At 35.6% G+C, this 18,626-nt stretch overlaps 1 protein-coding gene across 1 annotated transcript in view; it reads left to right on the plus strand.

Annotated features, from left to right (window-relative positions):
• LOC128995414 (uncharacterized) overlaps positions 1-18,626 on the plus strand; it is a 37,039-nt gene that overhangs the window by 7,006 nt on the left and 11,407 nt on the right. The window contains exons 2-5 of the mRNA XM_054420425.1: positions 8,948-9,124; positions 11,332-11,541; positions 12,098-12,183; positions 14,792-14,979. Of these exons, the coding sequence (XP_054276400.1) occupies positions 8,948-9,124; positions 11,332-11,541; positions 12,098-12,183; positions 14,792-14,979 (661 nt within the window). The remainder of the gene's footprint in view (positions 1-8,947; positions 9,125-11,331; positions 11,542-12,097; positions 12,184-14,791; positions 14,980-18,626) is intronic.

Genomic DNA, 18,626 nt, shown 5'->3' on the forward strand with positions numbered 1-18,626 from the left:
TGACGAGTTGAGTCCAACTCGTATATGTGTCCGTGAACGTGATAACTTGAGTAATTTTTGTCCGATTTTGATGAAATTTGGTTTAAAGGTGTAAAGCAGGATAAACTTGAATGAGTTTTGCGAAACAGCATGATCGAACTATGGGAACGGGGGTTTATGGGGGGTTTTATGGGGTAAAAAAAGGTTTTTCCCATTTTTGATCCTAAAAACAAAATTTCACAATTACTTTCCAAACCATTATGTAGAGCTTAAAGAAACAAATAATTTAGTATATTGAAGCGTTATTATGTGCCTAAGGGTTATGGAGAAAATTCAAAAAAATTGTAATTTTAAAATTCCCATGTTATTCTTATGGAGAATAAGTCAACTGTTGTAGTTTGCTTATTTATGAACATATTTTGATCAAATTTGGAAAATACATTAATTTCTTACTAAAATACAGTACCTATTAACATTTTACATTAAAAACACTTTTTTACCCTCCCTGTTGCAGCAAACCTAAGTACTCGTTAAACTAATTATATTTTTTAAATAGGGAATAAATGTGATATATTTAAGGAGACATTTTAGTGTAAATCCAATGAGGCAAATGGAAATTCGTTAAGTCTGCATGTTTGCTGCGGCGGGGGTATTATTTTATGAAAGTCAGTCAGGAAAAAATTCTCTTTTGATTAATCGATGATAACCTAAATGATAAACCAAAGCTCCTCGTTCTCAACATCACCTCTGGCTTAAGTCTGGGACTTAACTTATATGCCAGGCCGATTCCCCTTCTTCTGTCTTCTTAGGCTTCGGCCACTTTAAATCCTCGTTCAGACACACTCTAAAACCCTAACAGCATGGCTCCCTCCCCCCCTGAGCGATAGGGGTCATTGGGATTTGATCCAATCTTTCCTCTCCCCTTCATGGGGAAGTTTTCATTCATTTTCTTTCTTTGTTTTTGTTTGTTTCTTTAATTTAAAAGCCTGGTCGTATCCTTGATTCTTCCTATTTCCCTAACTACTTTCCTAAACGTCTTGATAGTTTCCTTGCCTCTCATCAAGATCTATGTTCTCATCTCTAGACCATTCCTATCCAAGATGTCTTCCTGTTTTCTCCTATTTGCCTCCTGAAGTGGACAATTCTTCAATACGTGACTCGTGGTCTCTATTTTTTTTTGCGCAGCGCTGCATACTTCCTTTTCCACCAAGTTAAATCGCAACATTGAAATTGTCCATGTCCTGTGACAAACTGCATTGAATAATGGTCCATCTCCCAATCTTGTTCTCCAGTCCTTCTGATGTTTGGCATATATCCTAACGTATCCCTTTCTTTCTCATCTGCTCCTAGCGCATTTGCCACTCATCCCCTTTCCGACGTTTCCTCCCGCGGCCTTGCCTTCCAAAATCCTAATCCTGTCTTCAATGAGCAGGTTGAGTGGTATGGCTCCACTAGGTAGGCACACGATTAGGGCCAAAACCCTAATCGTATCATATCGTATCGTGAAGGCATTCTTACTTGACCTTGCACCTTACAGTGTAGAAGATTTTAGTAATTTCAATTTTAAATAATGTATAGTAGGTATTTTGTAATGTTTAAAACTGTTTCTTATTGCTGATTTAGGTAGTAAATAACGATAGACTAACGAAGTTAAACATTGTTATACATTAAGGAAGCTCTTTCTTTTTTATTTTATCCTTAAAAAAGAGTATTTTCTTAGATAAGAATACAAATTGAAGAAACCTTTCAATTGTATGTGGTTTCTCTTTTTTAGTGTAGGCTACATTTATTTTTTTTTCTTTATCATTAATTAGACAGGAAAGAACCAAGATAGAGACTATTCATGTATAAACATTTGTACTGTGTGAATACTTTTTGAATCTTGAATCTATCATGGATAATGTGTTGTATAATTTCATTGATTTCCCTACTTTCAACAAAACTCTTCTTTGCATAGGTACTCAAAAGTTTCCTTTTCAATCTTATTTTCATAGCATCCTTACCCCAGAACTCGCATCCATAAAGCATAGCTGGCTCAACACCCTTTGTACATTGTCATCAAATGCTTCCCAGTCATGCGTCTATCTATGAGCCTAAACTGAAAAAGAGAAACCACATAAAATCAAAAGGTTTCTTCTGTACTATTTTACTAAGAATTAAGTGAATGCACTGTTTTATGTCATAACTCAAACTCAACTAACTTTATTTACCTTTTTACAAACATAGAATAACAAATAAACATATGATAATTATTAATAGAAATTAACAGGTGTTATGAAATAAACTGTTCTCACAACATCCTCCCTTTTAAGTTTGAAAGTTCTTCAACCAGCTTGGTTTGTGTATATTTCTCTTTGGACGGTTGTATGGTTCTGTTTGATGTGTATTTGCTGACAAATTTTGTTCACTGTTTTCCTCTCTTTAATAAGGGGCAAGTTTGAGGTGGAATCGATTTCTTCTCACATTCCTCTTATCAGTTTCAACAATATATGAACGAGGGCTGTCCAGGATTTTCACAATTTCGCCATGTCTTCTAAGGTCCACAATCCAAACTGGGTCTCCTATATGAAGAGGATTGAGAGTTTGCACTTTGTGCCTTCTATCATAGTTGTGTTTGTACTTCTCACGATATGTTTCTTCTCTCCCTTTTAGATCCTTTAGATCTGGTTTTCCACTAAGCAAATGTCCTGTCTGAGGCAATGTGCTCCGTAATCGCCTGTTCATAAGAAGCTGAGAGGGACTGAACCCATTCCAGAGGGGTGTCGTTCGATAGGCTAGAAGCGCTAAATAAGGGTCTTCCACATTTTTCTTTAGAATCATTTTGGCGATTTTCACTGCCGCTTCAGCCTCTCCATTGCTTTGGGAAAATTTTGGGCTACTTGTTACATGCTTGAAGCCATAAACTTTGGAAAATGTCTTGAAATCTGAATGTTCAAGGACTTGAAATTGAGACCCACAGTCAGACCTAATTTCTTCTGGAATGCCGTGTCGACAGAAAAAGGCTTTGCATCTCATTATTACTTCTCGTGATGTTAATGACTCTAATTCAGCTATCTCAAAATATCTGGAGTAATAATCTGCCACAGTCAAAAACCAAACGCCTTCAAGTTTGAACAAATCCATCGCAAGTGTTTTCCATGGCCTGTCAGGGAACTGTGTGGGAAGCAATGGTTCATGACTGTTCCTTGAATGTTTAATACAAGTAGGGCATGATTTCACCATACTTTCAATGGCTGAAGAAATTCCTGGCCACCAGACTGACTCTTTTGCACGTAAACGACACTTAGTGATTCCAAAATGACCTTCATGTACTCTTTGAAGTGCCCAAGACTGCAGAGCTGGCGGAATTACAAGTCTTGAACCTCGTAGTATCATCTCATTATCAACACTTAGCTCATCCTTAACTGAATTATACGGTTTTAGGTCATCTCGTAATGATGTCTTAGAAGGCCAACCTTGGATGATTATTTTTTTCAGTTCACGTAAAGTCGGATCTTTATTTTGTTCCTCCAATACTTTAGCAACTATGCAGTCGTTTATATCAATGGACGACAAAACCATTTGAACAAACGCTTGAGTTTCTTCTTCTAACTCACGGTCATCAGTACCTGAAAATGGGAGAGGTGCTCTTGAAAGAGCATCAGGAACTAGAAGCTGCTTTCCAGGAATATAAGTAATTGAAAAATCATATCTCATGAGACGCAATCGAATTCTTTGAATTCTTGGAGACAATTCATCAAGATGTTTGGATTTCAAAATTTGAAGTAGTGGTTTGTGATCTGTTTGTATTGTTATTCTCTTGCCAATAATAAATTCTTGAAACTTTTCACATGCCCAGGCAACAGCTGTAGCCTCCCTCTCGATGTTTGCATAGTTTTTTTCAGAAGGAAGAAGGTTTCGGGATGCAAATGATACTGGTCGTATAGAACCATCATCTTGAACTTGAGAAAGAGTTGATCCTAGTCCTTGAAGCGAGGCATCACAGGAGATAATTGTTTCCCGATTTACATCGTAAATGGCTAGGCAAGGAGAGTTAGTCAAAATGAGTTTTATTTCATCAAATGCCTTCGCCTGCTCTGGAACCCATATCCATGGAACGTTAGCTTGAAGTAGTGAATTCATTGGGGCCAAAATCTTAGCTTTGTCAGGAATAAACTTACCAAGAAAGTTTACCATCCCATTGAACCTTTGAAGTTCTTTTACGTTTTTTGGGCAGTCCATTTTGAGAATGGCGGAAACCTTTTCCTTATCAACAGAAATTCCATCGGATGAGAGGAAATGCCCGAGGAATTTAATACTTGACTTCCCAAACTCAGTTTTGTCTTTGTTAAGTGTCATTCCTACATTTTTAAGCTTTTCAAGTACTTGCCGAACAACTGTATCATGTTCTTCTTTCGTTTTGCCCCAAATCAGAATATCGTCCATATGGACTGCGACATTTGACTGGTTGTCTAAGATTTTGTTCATGCATTTCTGAAAATGTTCAGGTGCTGATGTGATTCCAAATGGAAGTTTGAGAAATTTTAAACGTCCAAAAGGGGTAAGGAAAGTAGTTAGATCCTGGGAATTTACATTTAAGGGGACTTGCCAAAACCACTGTTTGCATCAAGTTTTGAAAACCATTTTGCTCCTGAGATTGAGCTGAGAGACGTTTCAATTTTGGGAATCGGATGATAAGACCACTGGATGGATTCATTCAACTTTGTTAAGTCAACACATATGCGGACATCTCCATTAGATTTAGGCACTACTACCATTGCTGAGCACCATTCAGTAGCATGCTCAACTGGTGTGATTACATTATTTTGTACCATACTTTCTAGTTCTTTTTTCACTTGACACATTAGGGGTAAAGGTACTGTCCTAGGAGTGGTTATTGCGTATGGCTTTGCGCCATCCTTAAGTGCTATTGTGTAGGGATCAGGAATGACGCCTAGACCACTAAACATTTCATGGTATTCGGTAAAAAAGTCACTGTCTACCTCTGCAACTGAATTAACAAAAGTTAAAATTTTCAAGTCCTGTATTGCTGGACGACCAAGCAAGGGTGTTATGAGTCCCTTCACTACGTATACCATGTGATTTATTTTAACATCTCTGTATTGGATATTAGCTTTAACACAACCTACAGTTTCTAATTTTGTTCTACCAGCCCCAAACAACTCAACTAGAGTCGGCTGGATCCTACTTGGATCAACTATGCCAGGGGGAATTACTGTTACATCTGCCCCTGAATCAATTTTAAATGTTTGTGGTTTTCCCTCAAATACTAATTCTAGTTTCCAGGGCTTACATTTTGACCCATCCCCAAGTGTACCTATGAATACTTTATTATTTGAAGGTCCAAGTTCACTTACTTCATTTTCGTCAGTTACTTCCTGTGCTTTAGATCTGCAGACCTTCGAAAAGTGACCAATCTTTTTGCATAAGTTACATGTTGCGCTTTTTGCTGGACACGTGCTTCTTGGATGGGACGGTTTATAACCACACCAGATACATTGCGCTGGGTATTCTTGTTTCTTTTGACAAAACCTATATCCTTGATTTTGGTTTGAACTCGATGACGTAGTTGCTTCAATTTGAACTCTTTTCTCATCACAGAAATCTGCTTTCTCTTTCTTTACGTTATCTGCATGTCTTATTACTGTAATGGCCTTGCCTAAATTCATCTCGGGATCTAGCAACAAGCGATCACTAAGTTTCTCATCATTTAAACCCAGTATTAGCAGCACCATCAACACCATTTCATCATTAAGTGAACCCCAGTCACAGGTTCTAGCCAAGGAATGGAGACTAACTATAAACTCTTCAACTGTTTCATTAATTTTTTGTCGTCTCTTCAAAAACTTTGCTCTTTCAAAAATTAAGTTCCTCCGTGGAATAAAATGTTTGTCAAATAAATCTAAGACTTCTTCAAATGTTAGCGTTGATTCCGTTGCTAAATTAAAAGATGCAAAAATCTCATCAGCTTTCTCACCTAATGTGTATATAAGAGTGTTGATTTGTTTGTTCTCAGACTCTTCAGAGCCCAGATGCTGACCGATATCTTTGAAATCGTGTTTTCCATCTTGGCCAATCTGCTGGTACAAAGGAGAAACTAGCTGGGGGTTGAATAACTGAATGAGTGTTTGATACAATGATTGACTTCTTAGTTGAATTGTTGTATTCATTTTCTCTGCTTCTTTCATTTTCATTATCTTCATAGTCAGATTGTTTCCTTCTTGGATTTCTCTTCTGAGGCATAGCTCTAAACCGCTGCCACCATGTACTATTTTACTAAGAATTAACTGAATGCACTGTTTTATGTCATAACTCAAACTCAACTAACTTTATTTACCTTTTTACAAACATAGAATAACAAATAAACATATGATAATAATTAATAGAAATTAACAGGTGTTATGAAATAAACTGTTCTCACAACATCTTCCATTTTTATTCTTAAGAAAATACTAAGGATGAAAAAAAGAGCTTTGTTAATGTTTTCATTTATATCAATTTTAAAATTTAAATACAATGCATCAAAATTAATATCAAACTGAATAAATATTGGTTTAACTTATATATCGATAGTTATCGTTACTTGAGTGAAAATTTAAAAACGTACGTTTTCATGTCCCTGGCCTTTTACTTCGTAGATACTGGATTTGTAGTTTATTATTATGTGTTTTAATATTTTTTGGGACGGGGGCAACATGTTACACACATTTATTTGGTTTTAAATAGGTTCTAGGTATTTTTTTTGTATTTTTAAAGTCTCGAAATTCACGACCATGACGTGTCCCTAGGGTGCATTTTCCAACTTTCACGCTGTTTTTAGACTAATTATTCATGCCGAAATATATAAAGCCATATTTTTATGTCATCAATGGTTATTAAACTTACAAAAAAGGAGCATGTTATAATTTTATTGTCATTAAAAACTGACTACCATGAAAAAATAAGTCTGTCCCTCGATTTGGCGTCACGACCATTTGGGAAAAATGTTCAACTTTGGAGCACGACAGTGGCAAGCCTGGCGTCGATGGAGTCAGTTGGTTTTAGAGACTAGTTCGGGGTGTATGTCAGGATTGTAGTGCCGGTCGTTTCGAGTTGAAAGGAGGAATTACAAGATTAATAAAGGAAAGATTGTGTTTTTTGTAATTTTGGGGTGTCCATGACCGTATGTAGTCATTCGATGAAGTAGACATGGTGTTAATTTTTGTTTATAAGATATTTCAATTGCTAGATTAACCTAGAAGTCCACTTTGTATCCTCGAACATGAGGTGCAGGGCTACCGCCAGAACAGAGCCAAATAACACGTAATTTCATGACTAAAGTTTCACGACCATCGCGGGTTTTTTCACGACCAATATCCAGCCTTATGGATTATAGTGTGTTTGGTCGTGACAATAACTTTAATATAATTGTAAATTGAACAGTTTAGTTCAATTGAAACACGTATTTTTATTATAACTAACAGGATAATTGAAGGATTGTTTAGAAAGATTTAGATTATTCCAGACAATTCACGACTGTACCGCTTGTCCCTGACCATAGCGTTTATGATTTCTATCATAAAAATTTCAAAATTTAAAATATCGTCATATTTCAATGTTTTATACACAAAAGAAGCACACCTCTATACAAACATAACGATTTTTCGGGTCTCAGGTAAGTTTTTTCGGAGTTATACAAACTTAAAAAGATTTTATTGGTTTTTTTTCAATTTTTTGAGTTTTTAGCGAATTTCCCATATAGGGAATAAGCTATTACCGTAGTACTCATGGTAAGACGTGGACGCGGGACCGATTTTTTTTTTCGTTTTGAGGTCCCTAGAGGCCAAAAACACCATCCGTTCAAATTCATATATATATATATATATATATATTTATATATTTATATATATATATATATATATATATATGTGTCCGTCAGCACGATAACTCGAGCAAAAATGATCCGATTTTGATGAAATTTGGTACAAACGTGTAAACCTACGTTTATTCGAACGAGTTCGCGATCCAGCATGATCGGACCATGGGAACGGGTGTTTACGAGGGGTTTTATGGGGTAAAAATAGGTTTTTCCCATTTTTGACCCAAAAAACATAAAATTTAGCAATTTATTTCCAAACCATTTTGTAGAGCTTCAAAAAACAAATAATTTTGTATATTGAAGCGTTATTATGCGCCTAATGGTTACGGAGAAAATTCCAAAAAATTGTAAATTTAAAATTCCCATGTTATTCTTATGGAGAATGAGTAAACTGTTGTAGTTTGCTTGTTTATGAACATATTTTGATCAAATTTGGAAAATGTTTTTATTTCTTACTAACTATTAACATTTTACAAAAAAAAAACAGTTTTACCCTCCCTGATGCAGCAAACCTAAGTACTTGTTAAACTAATTCTATTTAAATCGGGAATAAATGTTATATTTTTAAGTAGACATTTCAGTGTAAATCCAATCAGTCAAATGGAAATTCGCTTAGTCTGCAGGTTTGCTGCGGCGGGGGTATTTTATTTTTTTCTAGAAAAACCAAATATACCAAAAGCTCAGTGACCTTTTTATTGTATAATGGTCATAAAAGTAAATGAGTTTATAGCAAAACATAGTTATAAAAATAATATTAACTATTTTTAATATTCATTTAAACGTCCGTTATGGTCGTGACAGGATTTTGTGTTTTTCCACTAAAGATGCTCTTTTAAAAAGAAACTACCAAAGATATTGCGTTACCATGGACATTTTATGAAACTTCAAATGTTAATGAAATAAAAATAATAATAAAAGTTTTGAAAAAAGGGGAAAAGAATTTGCAAAGTGCTTGTCCTGAAAACGTACGTTTTTAAATTTTCACTCACTTATAAGATAATATATCACAGGTACTCTGTGGAACTGTGTCACCCAATAATAGTTCTATAGTCCTATAATTTTTTTTGTAGGCTACCTATTTTGATTTTATGTCGTTTGGAATTTTTTCAGGAAATATTGACTGGAATCACATCCAAAAATGCTGTTGTAATACTGTGTGGTATATCTGCAGAGGATTTACGATCGATAATGGAGTTTGTATACAAAGGAGAGTTGAATGTGAGCTCAGAACGATTTGTGTCCATTCTCCATGCAGCAGAAACGTTAAAGATAACTGGTTTGATGTCCGTAAGTTTTGTTTTAATTAAATACTAGTTTCTTATCTTATCATTTTACAAAAGCTGATCTTGATTTTATCGTTTTCTACAAATAGCCTTACTCTTAGCCGGATTAGGTTGTCCATAATAACGAATATAAATAAAAAAAAACATTATTTCTATTTCTTCTCCTTGGTGGTGTTCTATGACTTTTCTATGTTTTTATAGTTTGCAAATCGGCTTTTTCAATGATTACTAAGAAATGCAGCTTGTATTATATCAGTAGTTAATTCAGTTTTCATTTTAGTACATCAAATTATCCCGGCTCTATCGCTTTTTCCCATTGTAATATTTACGCCAACCTAAATTCAAATCTATACTATTATATAAAAATCTAATGGTGTCTGTATGCGTATTACTAATAGGCGCGAAAACTACTGGTCGGATCGGGCTGAAATTCGGCATGATGATAGCTCATATTCCCGATTAACATATAGGCATATTTTTATCCCAAAAATCCTTCCGGGCTCCGCCCCAGTGGCTCTGGAGTTTCCCATGTTAACCTTATGAGAAATGGAATTAATGAATCTTAACAGCTGTTTCAATTAAACAAGTTGGTTCTGTTCTATGATGTTCAATAGCATTAAAGTTACAAGGATTACCAACAGGGTGCAGCACTAGCACTATTATTTCTTTTACATTTATGACAACAGCTAATTTGCAACCAAAAGGTGAGTGAGCGTAGCGAACGAACTTCAACCTGGAGGCGAGTGAGCGTAGCGAACGAGCTGACCCGAAGGCAAGTGAGCGTAGCGAACGAGCTAACCTGAAGGAAAGTGAGCGCAGCGAACGAGCTCCAACCTAAAGGTGAGTGAGCGTAGCGAACAAACTTCAACCAGGACGTGATTGAGCCATGCAAACGAGATCGTCTTGAAAATTAAGAAGTTAAACGGGGCAAAGCCCGCGGGTTACAGCTAGTAGTAAATATATAATTTCAACCAAGTCAAGCAAACTTATTGACTGTTTACAATTAACATATGCTCTTCTTCTCACTTTTAATTTCTGACAACAGCTGGAGTTTCATAAAAGTTTTTGTTTCCTATGTAAATCTTTCTTATGGAGAAATACAAAACTTTAAAGAGCCCCAGGGCCTCACTCTCAAGTTATTTCCCTAAAAAGAAAGTTTCCTGCACAACTTCACGTTACGCTCTTTCCAATGACACCCAGGCCCACTTTTATAAATGGGCAGACTGGGCATATGCCCAGGGGCGCCGGTGGCTTGGTGGTCCAAACCACCGCCCGCCAGCACTAGGAAAAAAGGGGGGCGCTGCTCTTGGGTTTGCCCAGGGCTCCACTGACCCTTAACGCGGCCCTGATGACACCAAAAACATGTCAATCGGTTCAGTAGTTTCGGAGGAGTAATTGTCACAAAAAACCTGCTTGCGTATTAAATAAGTACTAGTGTCCCTGTTTCTCGAATTCGAGCAATTTCTAAGTATTAGAGGTGTTATTTTAAAAGGAATAACGTTAATAATTTCTGATGACTTTAAAAGATTCGACCCAAAGATTATGGAAATATTCCAGATGTACATAACAGAATATATACATTTATCCAGGCTCTCTCGCTTTTTTCCATTGTAATATTTACGCCAACCCGAATTCAAATAGTAAATATTTCATTTCAACCAAGTCAGTAAATGTTTGTAGCAAACTGTAAAATTAGCAAACTTATTGACTGTTTAAAATTAACATATGTTCTTCTTCTCACTTTTAATTTCTGACAACAGCTGGAGTTGCATAATAATTTTTGTTGCCCATGTTTATCTTATGGAGAAATACGAAACTTTAAAGGGTCTTAGGGCCTCACTCTCTGATTATTTCCCTAAAAAGAAAGTTTCCTGCACAACTTCACGTTACACTCTTTCCAATGACACCAAATTCATGTAAATCGGTTCAGTAGTTTCGGAGGAGTAATTGTCACAAAAAACATGCTTGCGTATTAAATAAGTATAGATACAGATTTTGCTTCCGTTAGGATGATTCATTAGGCCTACATTTTCCCCTATCACATTTCTGATTATGAACCCCCTCAATCCTGAATCGTTCTCATTATTTTAATTCAAGCACATTCTTTGTTTTAACAAAATTTATTATATACATTCTATTCAAAATAGATTTTTTTTCAATTTTATAAAGTTATAACTAACTGGAAAATCATTCAACCTGTTTTAATTTAAGGTAAAAAATCATCTAACTGTTATGGACCCGGTTAACTTGAGAGATGAAGGCTTGTCAAATAATGTGGAGGGAAGAGACAAACTAATAAAAGTAAAGCAGGAACTGTTGGCAGAAGAAGAAAATCTTTGTCCTGTAAATCTAGTTGAAACTGCAGAACAGATAGAAACCAACGACGATGAAAATGGACCCAGCTTTACGATCATTACTGATGTATGTTTATAATTATAAGAATCGTCTGTTATTGGTGACACATAATTTTGTAACCTGTGAAAACTAATTTGCAAATTTAGAAATGCTATACAGTACAGGTACTTATGTACATAGGCTAATAGGTCTAGTGTATAAATATGAAGATTAATACCTAATCATCAAATCAATATAAGGATTTTACTCCTTTGGTTTACAGAGGTTGTTGAAATCAAACCTCAGTATTTGTACTTCATTACAATCAATGTTTTAAGAAATTTTATTACCTAAAGTATATTTAATTAAGTAGGCCTACTGATATTTATAAAATTGAAATTGTTTGTTTTTCTATTGAAGCGACCTTACAAAGTAATTAATAACCTAAGTGACGTGACACGAAGAAAAAATAAGTAACTCATATCTAAATAAAATAATTGATATTTTACTGAAGAACTAAGATTACAAATTTTCTTCTTGATTTTTGTCCTAATACTACTATTTCAAAGCAAAACATTTGGAAAATAAAGTTTTTGTTTATATTACAACTCAACCCATGCTTATCATCGTGTTTTAACTTTAGGATAACGAAGAACACTCTGACTATAGGCTGCAGATTGCTACACCTAAAAATAAGCGTAAAAGAGAGTTTTCAAGAAGGGATTACAGGTAAGTATTTCAAATATGTGAGAACATTTTTAGAAGTGCTGTCTACCAGTTAAAAAACATTTTATAATAAGAAGACTGACTAGTTTTGATTACTATTTTATTTTTGTTTAACAAACATTCGAACTATGGCCATCTGATAGGACTAAATAACTAACCTGTCATATCAACCAATTGTATCATTAACTATGGACTCCTATAATGTTGAAACTTTGCTCTGAAATTATAGCCCTGTCCACTTTCACAAACAGAGCCTATTATACAACTTGTGTTTTAATGTGTGAAACTAATCCACTTAAGCTTCAAGCCATGAAACAGTTTGAAATACAATTTCTGGTTTCCCCAACTTACATGACATTAAATTAACAATGTCACATGCCTGATTACAGGGCCGGTTCTAGGAATTTTTCAGAGTTAAGCGAACACCCGAATCAGCGCCACTTAGAATCCCCCCCCCCCCCCAAACCATGAACATAACTTAACCGTATTTGTGAACTTTTTCCCAATAATTTTGGGAAGAATTTTTCAATAAGTTTAGGTTAGAAGAATACTTGCAATAAAAGGCTGTTTATTATTCGCAGAAATTTTACATTTTTACAGTTTTACTCATCATATAAACTTTAGCAAAACCAAGGACACGCTAAAAAAACAGGCTTTAATGCTCATCAAGCATGACGTCACGATAGAAGACGGCAATGACGTAATGTTTGCCGTTTGTGATCAGCTGCTTGTGTTAATCTTTCCTTGGAAAATAAATAAATAAATACCTAAATCATTGCCGTCTTCTATCGAGACTTCTTTGGGCTGAATGGGGTCGCCACCAGATGATTTAAACAAAAATCTACTCATTGATTTGGCTTGTTTTTTATTTTCCTCTTCCAAATTAGCCTTACGCTTTCTATAATAAGTGCCAGACGGTTTCTTTTTTTCTGCCATTGGTTGTTTTATTAGTATCGGCTCGCAAGATGTTTTACTCATTCATTCAGTTTATACTTTCTTCTTATTTAATGCGCTAATTATAAATTAAACTTAAACCACTCGTAATCATATACTTATCAACAATCATGAATCATCAAAACAATGCCAATACGATACCGATACGTATACAACTAAAAGAGTGCAATACAACGTAATGCTCTGCTCTAGGATCAGAGCCAGAGGCAGAAGGGAGGGAAGGGAAGTTTCATCATAGACTAACCAACACAAGTAGACTTCTCATCCCATTGTAAATTTTGAAGCACGTTTTTCGTGTCTAGTTCATGTACGTAACACTTGGGCGCTAGTGTCAACGAAACTTTGTGTCTATTATTTCAGGGTTAATTTCTTGATTTGTGCTTTACTGTTTGGTTATATAACTAGGGGACAAGTTATTGTCTATGATTAGACCGTATTATTTGGTTAAACGAGGTTTTAAATGGCTGTAATAACGGGAAACAAATTGTAAACAAAACACGACCTCTATATAAACCGTACAGGAACTAACAATAAAATTGTCTTCAGCTGTTCCATAAGGATGAGAAATCTACTAGCGGAGTATGTTTTAAGTATGTTTTATCTATGGTTTCATGTTGTGTCAAGTGGAGGTGGGGCACACGGGAGGGACGGTGGCTTAAACATAGTGTCAGCCAGCGTTCGCCGCTAGAACCGCTAAGTCGAAAAATTTAAATTAATTTTATAATTTTTAGTAATAAAATTAACTTTTTAATTATAAAACTAAACTGTCATAACCTAACCTAACCAAACAAACTTGCTGATAATATAAAAAAGGTATAAGATAAAAATCAAATAAAGTAAAATCTTTGACAAAAAGGCAGCCTCTTGACGGGTCTTGAAACTCGAGACCTCCTGATCACTAGTCCGATGCGCTATCAATTATGCCACGAACGCCACTGGAATCACATTGTCCCGTTACGGTAATCATGTCGCCTCAAGAGAAGACATTATAGCCACTATAGTCCTCGCCACCCTAACTTGAGGCAGCCCAAGGCCGCACGCCGTATATCTAGTACGGCCTTTGGCTGCCTCAAGTTAGGGTGGCGAGAACTATAGAGATATGACGTCACCACACCTTTAGCCATCGTCCCTCCCGTATGCCCATCCGTGACAAGTGGCGCTGCGCGCTTGCTTATCTCGAGCATGAGCGAGTCGTGAAATGAAACCCACAGGCGCCGCGCTGTACGCTGCCGACTGCCGAGCGTCAGCTCACTACACATCGAAACTGCAAATGGCATTGAGTCCTTCAGTTGTATTGCTGTACAAATATACACATTTTTCAAGTGCTGTTGGTACAAACAGAATAAATGCCTTTATTGTGGTGCTTTGAATACTTGAACTCTGAGCAAAAATAAACAAAATTACGTTGTTCACGTAAAAAAAAATTGTTCCGTTGGCTCCACGGCGCCACTTTTTCGTGGCGCCATATGCGGCCGCGTAGTTCGCGTATGGGTTAAACCGGCCCTGCCTGATTATTCATACGACCACATCTCAAAATTTTTCACCCATATTCACAATGAGATGATAAAATCATGAAACAGTCTATTTTAAAAATATTAATTGGTGATGTAAGGTTAATGATGTATCCACTGCCAGTAACTTATCTATTTGATTGCAGTGAGGAAGCTTTGTCAGCAGCTCTGGAAGATATGGCGAATGGTTTAAGCCTCCTAGAGGCCTCCAACACACATAACATACCTCGGTCTACGCTGTACGCTCGGGCCAAGAGTTACGGCATCACTCCCTCCATCTCACGTTATGAGTATTCACAGGAGAACCTGTTAGCAGCCGTCAATATGGTCAAAGGTAAGATCACCAGAATGGATAAGTTTGTTAACAAGTATTTTTTTAGATTGAGAGTGAACTCATTTCATAGCTCGACTTAGAGTAGAGTCTTGACTATCCACTAAACAGGCATCGGTAATTGTTGAATAAGTGGACAAATCAGATAGTAAAGATAGGTAAAAAATACCATTACATTTTCTACATTTCAAAATTATTAAAATTTTTTCAATTGAAATTACTCATTTTTTCCTATTGAAGATAAAGCAATCTTGAATTACTGTAAAAATTACAAAGTAAAAACTTCACCACTAAGTAAATGAAGTAAATTATTGGCATCAGTGTGGTATCATACCTCATTCACTCAGCCACAGTTCTTTGTTGTGACTAAGATGTGAGAGGTACAGATGAAATGAGGAGTTTATGAACTGTTTACCAGTGTTGGGGAAGCTACTTTTAAAATGTAGCTAGCTACAACTACTGCTACATTTCCTGAAAAGTAGCTTAGCTACAGCTACAGCTACAGTTCCGAAAAAGTAGCTAGCTACAACTACAGCTACAATGAAATGTAGCTACAGCTACAATTTTAGCTACTTTTCCAAAGACGTTACTTTTTATTTCACGCACATTAGGTAAATGTAAAATTAATTTCAACTTCATTTTTATTGAACAAACATTTAAACAAAAAATGTCACAAATGTAACTAACATTACTTGGAAAACAAATTATTCCTAGAGTGTATTTAATTTGTTGGCATTATAAACCAAACGTTACAACAACAGAAAAAAATAGTTGGGTGTCCCATCATATTAAGTACCTACTTATTTTTAAATAACTTATTGCATTATTTTTAAGCAACTTATGTAAATTTCATTAAGTTCAAAGGACACACAACCAAACTATATTTTAAAAGCTCATTTTATTTCTTAAATATAGATTCATTTATAGATGTCTTATATCAACAATTAAGACCAATAAAACTGTAAAACGATTATTTAAAAAATATTTTTTGTGTTACAGAGCCTAGCCTACTGAAATTGGAGTTTATTGCCTTTTTTTTCTTTTAATGTTAAAAACGACATTGCTATAACTTTAAAACATAGTGATAAGTTACTTGTTCTATGAATAACACTTTTCAATGTCAAGAAATCGTCCTTTATTGTCATTATGCATAGGGCAAATTGTGCTTCAACCTAGTTGGTACAGAAAACAGTATTCAGCAACTCATACTGAAATCAGCTTTTAATTTAAACATGTTGAAATTTGTAAAGTAACAAATTTGAAAATAACATGTTGGCCTACTTGGCTATGTAACAAGTTGGCTATAGTAGGCTTGTTCTTGCAAGGACTAAACAGATATATTCATAATAATTGAACTTGGAACTTGGCATTCTTCATAAACCATAGCATAGCCTAGGAATAGTCCTATACAAGAGCTGTTAGCAGGAGCAAACTATGCTATTTTTTTCAATTTAAGTTTCATGTTATATGGGGATTTTTTCGTTACAATTATCATGTAGTCTAGGCATATCTTAAATCTCAAGTAATTTCCTCTCTGTTAATTTAGTAAAACTTTGAACAATCTTCGTAATCTAACCAAGGAAGGGCTTGTGATGATGAACCAATATCAACAGCTGAAGCAAAGGTTGATAGACCAGCTTTCTCATTATTTTAAGGTTTAGTGTTGGTTTTTGGTTTGCATTAAAACCCAAGTTGAAACACTATCGATGTAATAAAGAAACTAAATTGATTACTAATTTCCCTGTCAATTACTTGCAAGCAATAGTTTCTCTTGTCACCGGTAACGTTTAAACGTCGTCTGCATCTAGTGATTTTATTTTATCTGACAGTAATCATAGAGTAGTAAATTAAGGAAATTAGAGCCAAAAATGTGGATAACACTCATTTAATGGCCTCCATGTCCACACAACGTTGTAATAGGGAATGAAACGGCTGCAACCAGCTGTATAAAGCCAAGAAAGTAGGCCTAATTTTTTTTTAAAATCTCTGTTTGAAAGAGGTTGTTAGTTGTTTCACGTAAGGTTGAGGTTATGATAAAAAACACTATCTCAAACAATGTTAATGTAGCGAGAAAAGTTGCTAAAATTCCGCTACAACTACTTTAAAAATGTAGCTAGCTACAGCTAAAGCTACAAAATCTTAAAAGTAGCGTAGCTACAGCTAACGCTACAAAAAAAGTAGCGCGCTACTGTAGCGTCGCTACTTGTAGCGCACTACTTCCCAACACTGCTGTTTACTATGCAGCGGGCTAAAACAATCAAAAAGTAGGCTACACAGGTACAATAGAACCTCGCTAATCCATCACCTACGGGACCAGGAGCATGGTCCGAACAGCAAAAAGGTCAGATTATCAGAGGAACAAATATTGACATAAAAACATAGTAAAACTGTATTTTGAACAGACCACGGTAACTGAAAACCACAGTTAATCCAACATGACATAAAACAGCCATTTCGAACTCGTAAACAATGCCTAATACTGTATAAATGGAATTTAATGTGATAATTTGCATATTACATCATCAAAATACAATTAGTAGGCTATTGCACAATCATGATAATTATGTTAAGTCATTAACCTTTGTTCAGTAATAAAAACTGTAACGTTTGAAATCACAGATTTCTCAAACGTTTACGCAAAAAACACATTGCAAACATTGTATAGCAAAATAAAGAACAGAAAAATAGAAAGTGTAGTAAGCTACTGCTAGTCATATGCTACTGCTACGCTCTTTCAGGACAGAAGAATTTTGATAAAAACATTAGATAACGCATAAAGAAAGTATAAAATAATGGTAGCCTACTTATAGATGACTAGCTGTACCCACGGGCTTTGCCCCGTTTAACTTCTTAATTTTCAAGATAAGCTTGTTCGCATGGTTCAATCACGTCCTGGGGCCCATTTCATAATAAACTACACCTGTAACTTGTAATTTCCATAAGATTTGCATTGGGCGATCAGCTGATTTACTAATAATATTAGTTTGTACTTTATTATGAAATGGGCCCCTGGTTGAAGTTCGTTCGCTACTCTCACTCACTTTTAGGTTGGAGCTCGTTCGCTGCGCTCACTTGCCTTCAGGCTAGCTCGTTCGCTATGCTCACTCACCTTTTGGTTACGAATTAGCTGTCATAAATTAAAAAAAAAAAATAGTGCTTCACCCTGTTGGTAATCCTCGTAACTTTAATGCTATTGCACATCATAGAACAGAACCAACTTGATTAATTGAAACAGCTGTTAAGATTCATTAATTCCATTTAAATATGAGTACTCATAAGGTTAACATGGGAAACTCCAGAGCCACTGGGGCGGAGCCCGAGAGTCCGATCAGAATAAAAACTACTTAGTTTTCCTATTTAATGTCTAAAGAATCAGTGTACCAAATTTCAGCCTCCTAGGTAAATGGGAAGTGGGAGAATTAGTGATGAGTGAGTGAGTGAGTGAGTGAGTCAGTCAGTCAGTCAGTCAGTGAGGGCTTTGCCTTTTATATATATAGACTAGCTGACCCGGCGAACTTCGTATCGCCTAAGTTATAGGTTTCCCCTAAGACAGACCGATGGAAAGAAAGTACCGTTACGTTTAATTTTCAAGATGATCTCGTTCGCATCGCTCAATCACGTCCTGGTTGAAGTTCGTTCGCTACGCTCAC

The sequence above is a fragment of the Macrosteles quadrilineatus genome, unplaced genomic scaffold (assembly GCF_028750875.1).
Source record: "Macrosteles quadrilineatus isolate MER2022 unplaced genomic scaffold, UCM_ALF_1.0 Scaffold_5__1_contigs__length_97177068, whole genome shotgun sequence".
In the NCBI taxonomy this organism is placed as follows: Eukaryota; Metazoa; Arthropoda; class Insecta; order Hemiptera; family Cicadellidae; genus Macrosteles; species Macrosteles quadrilineatus.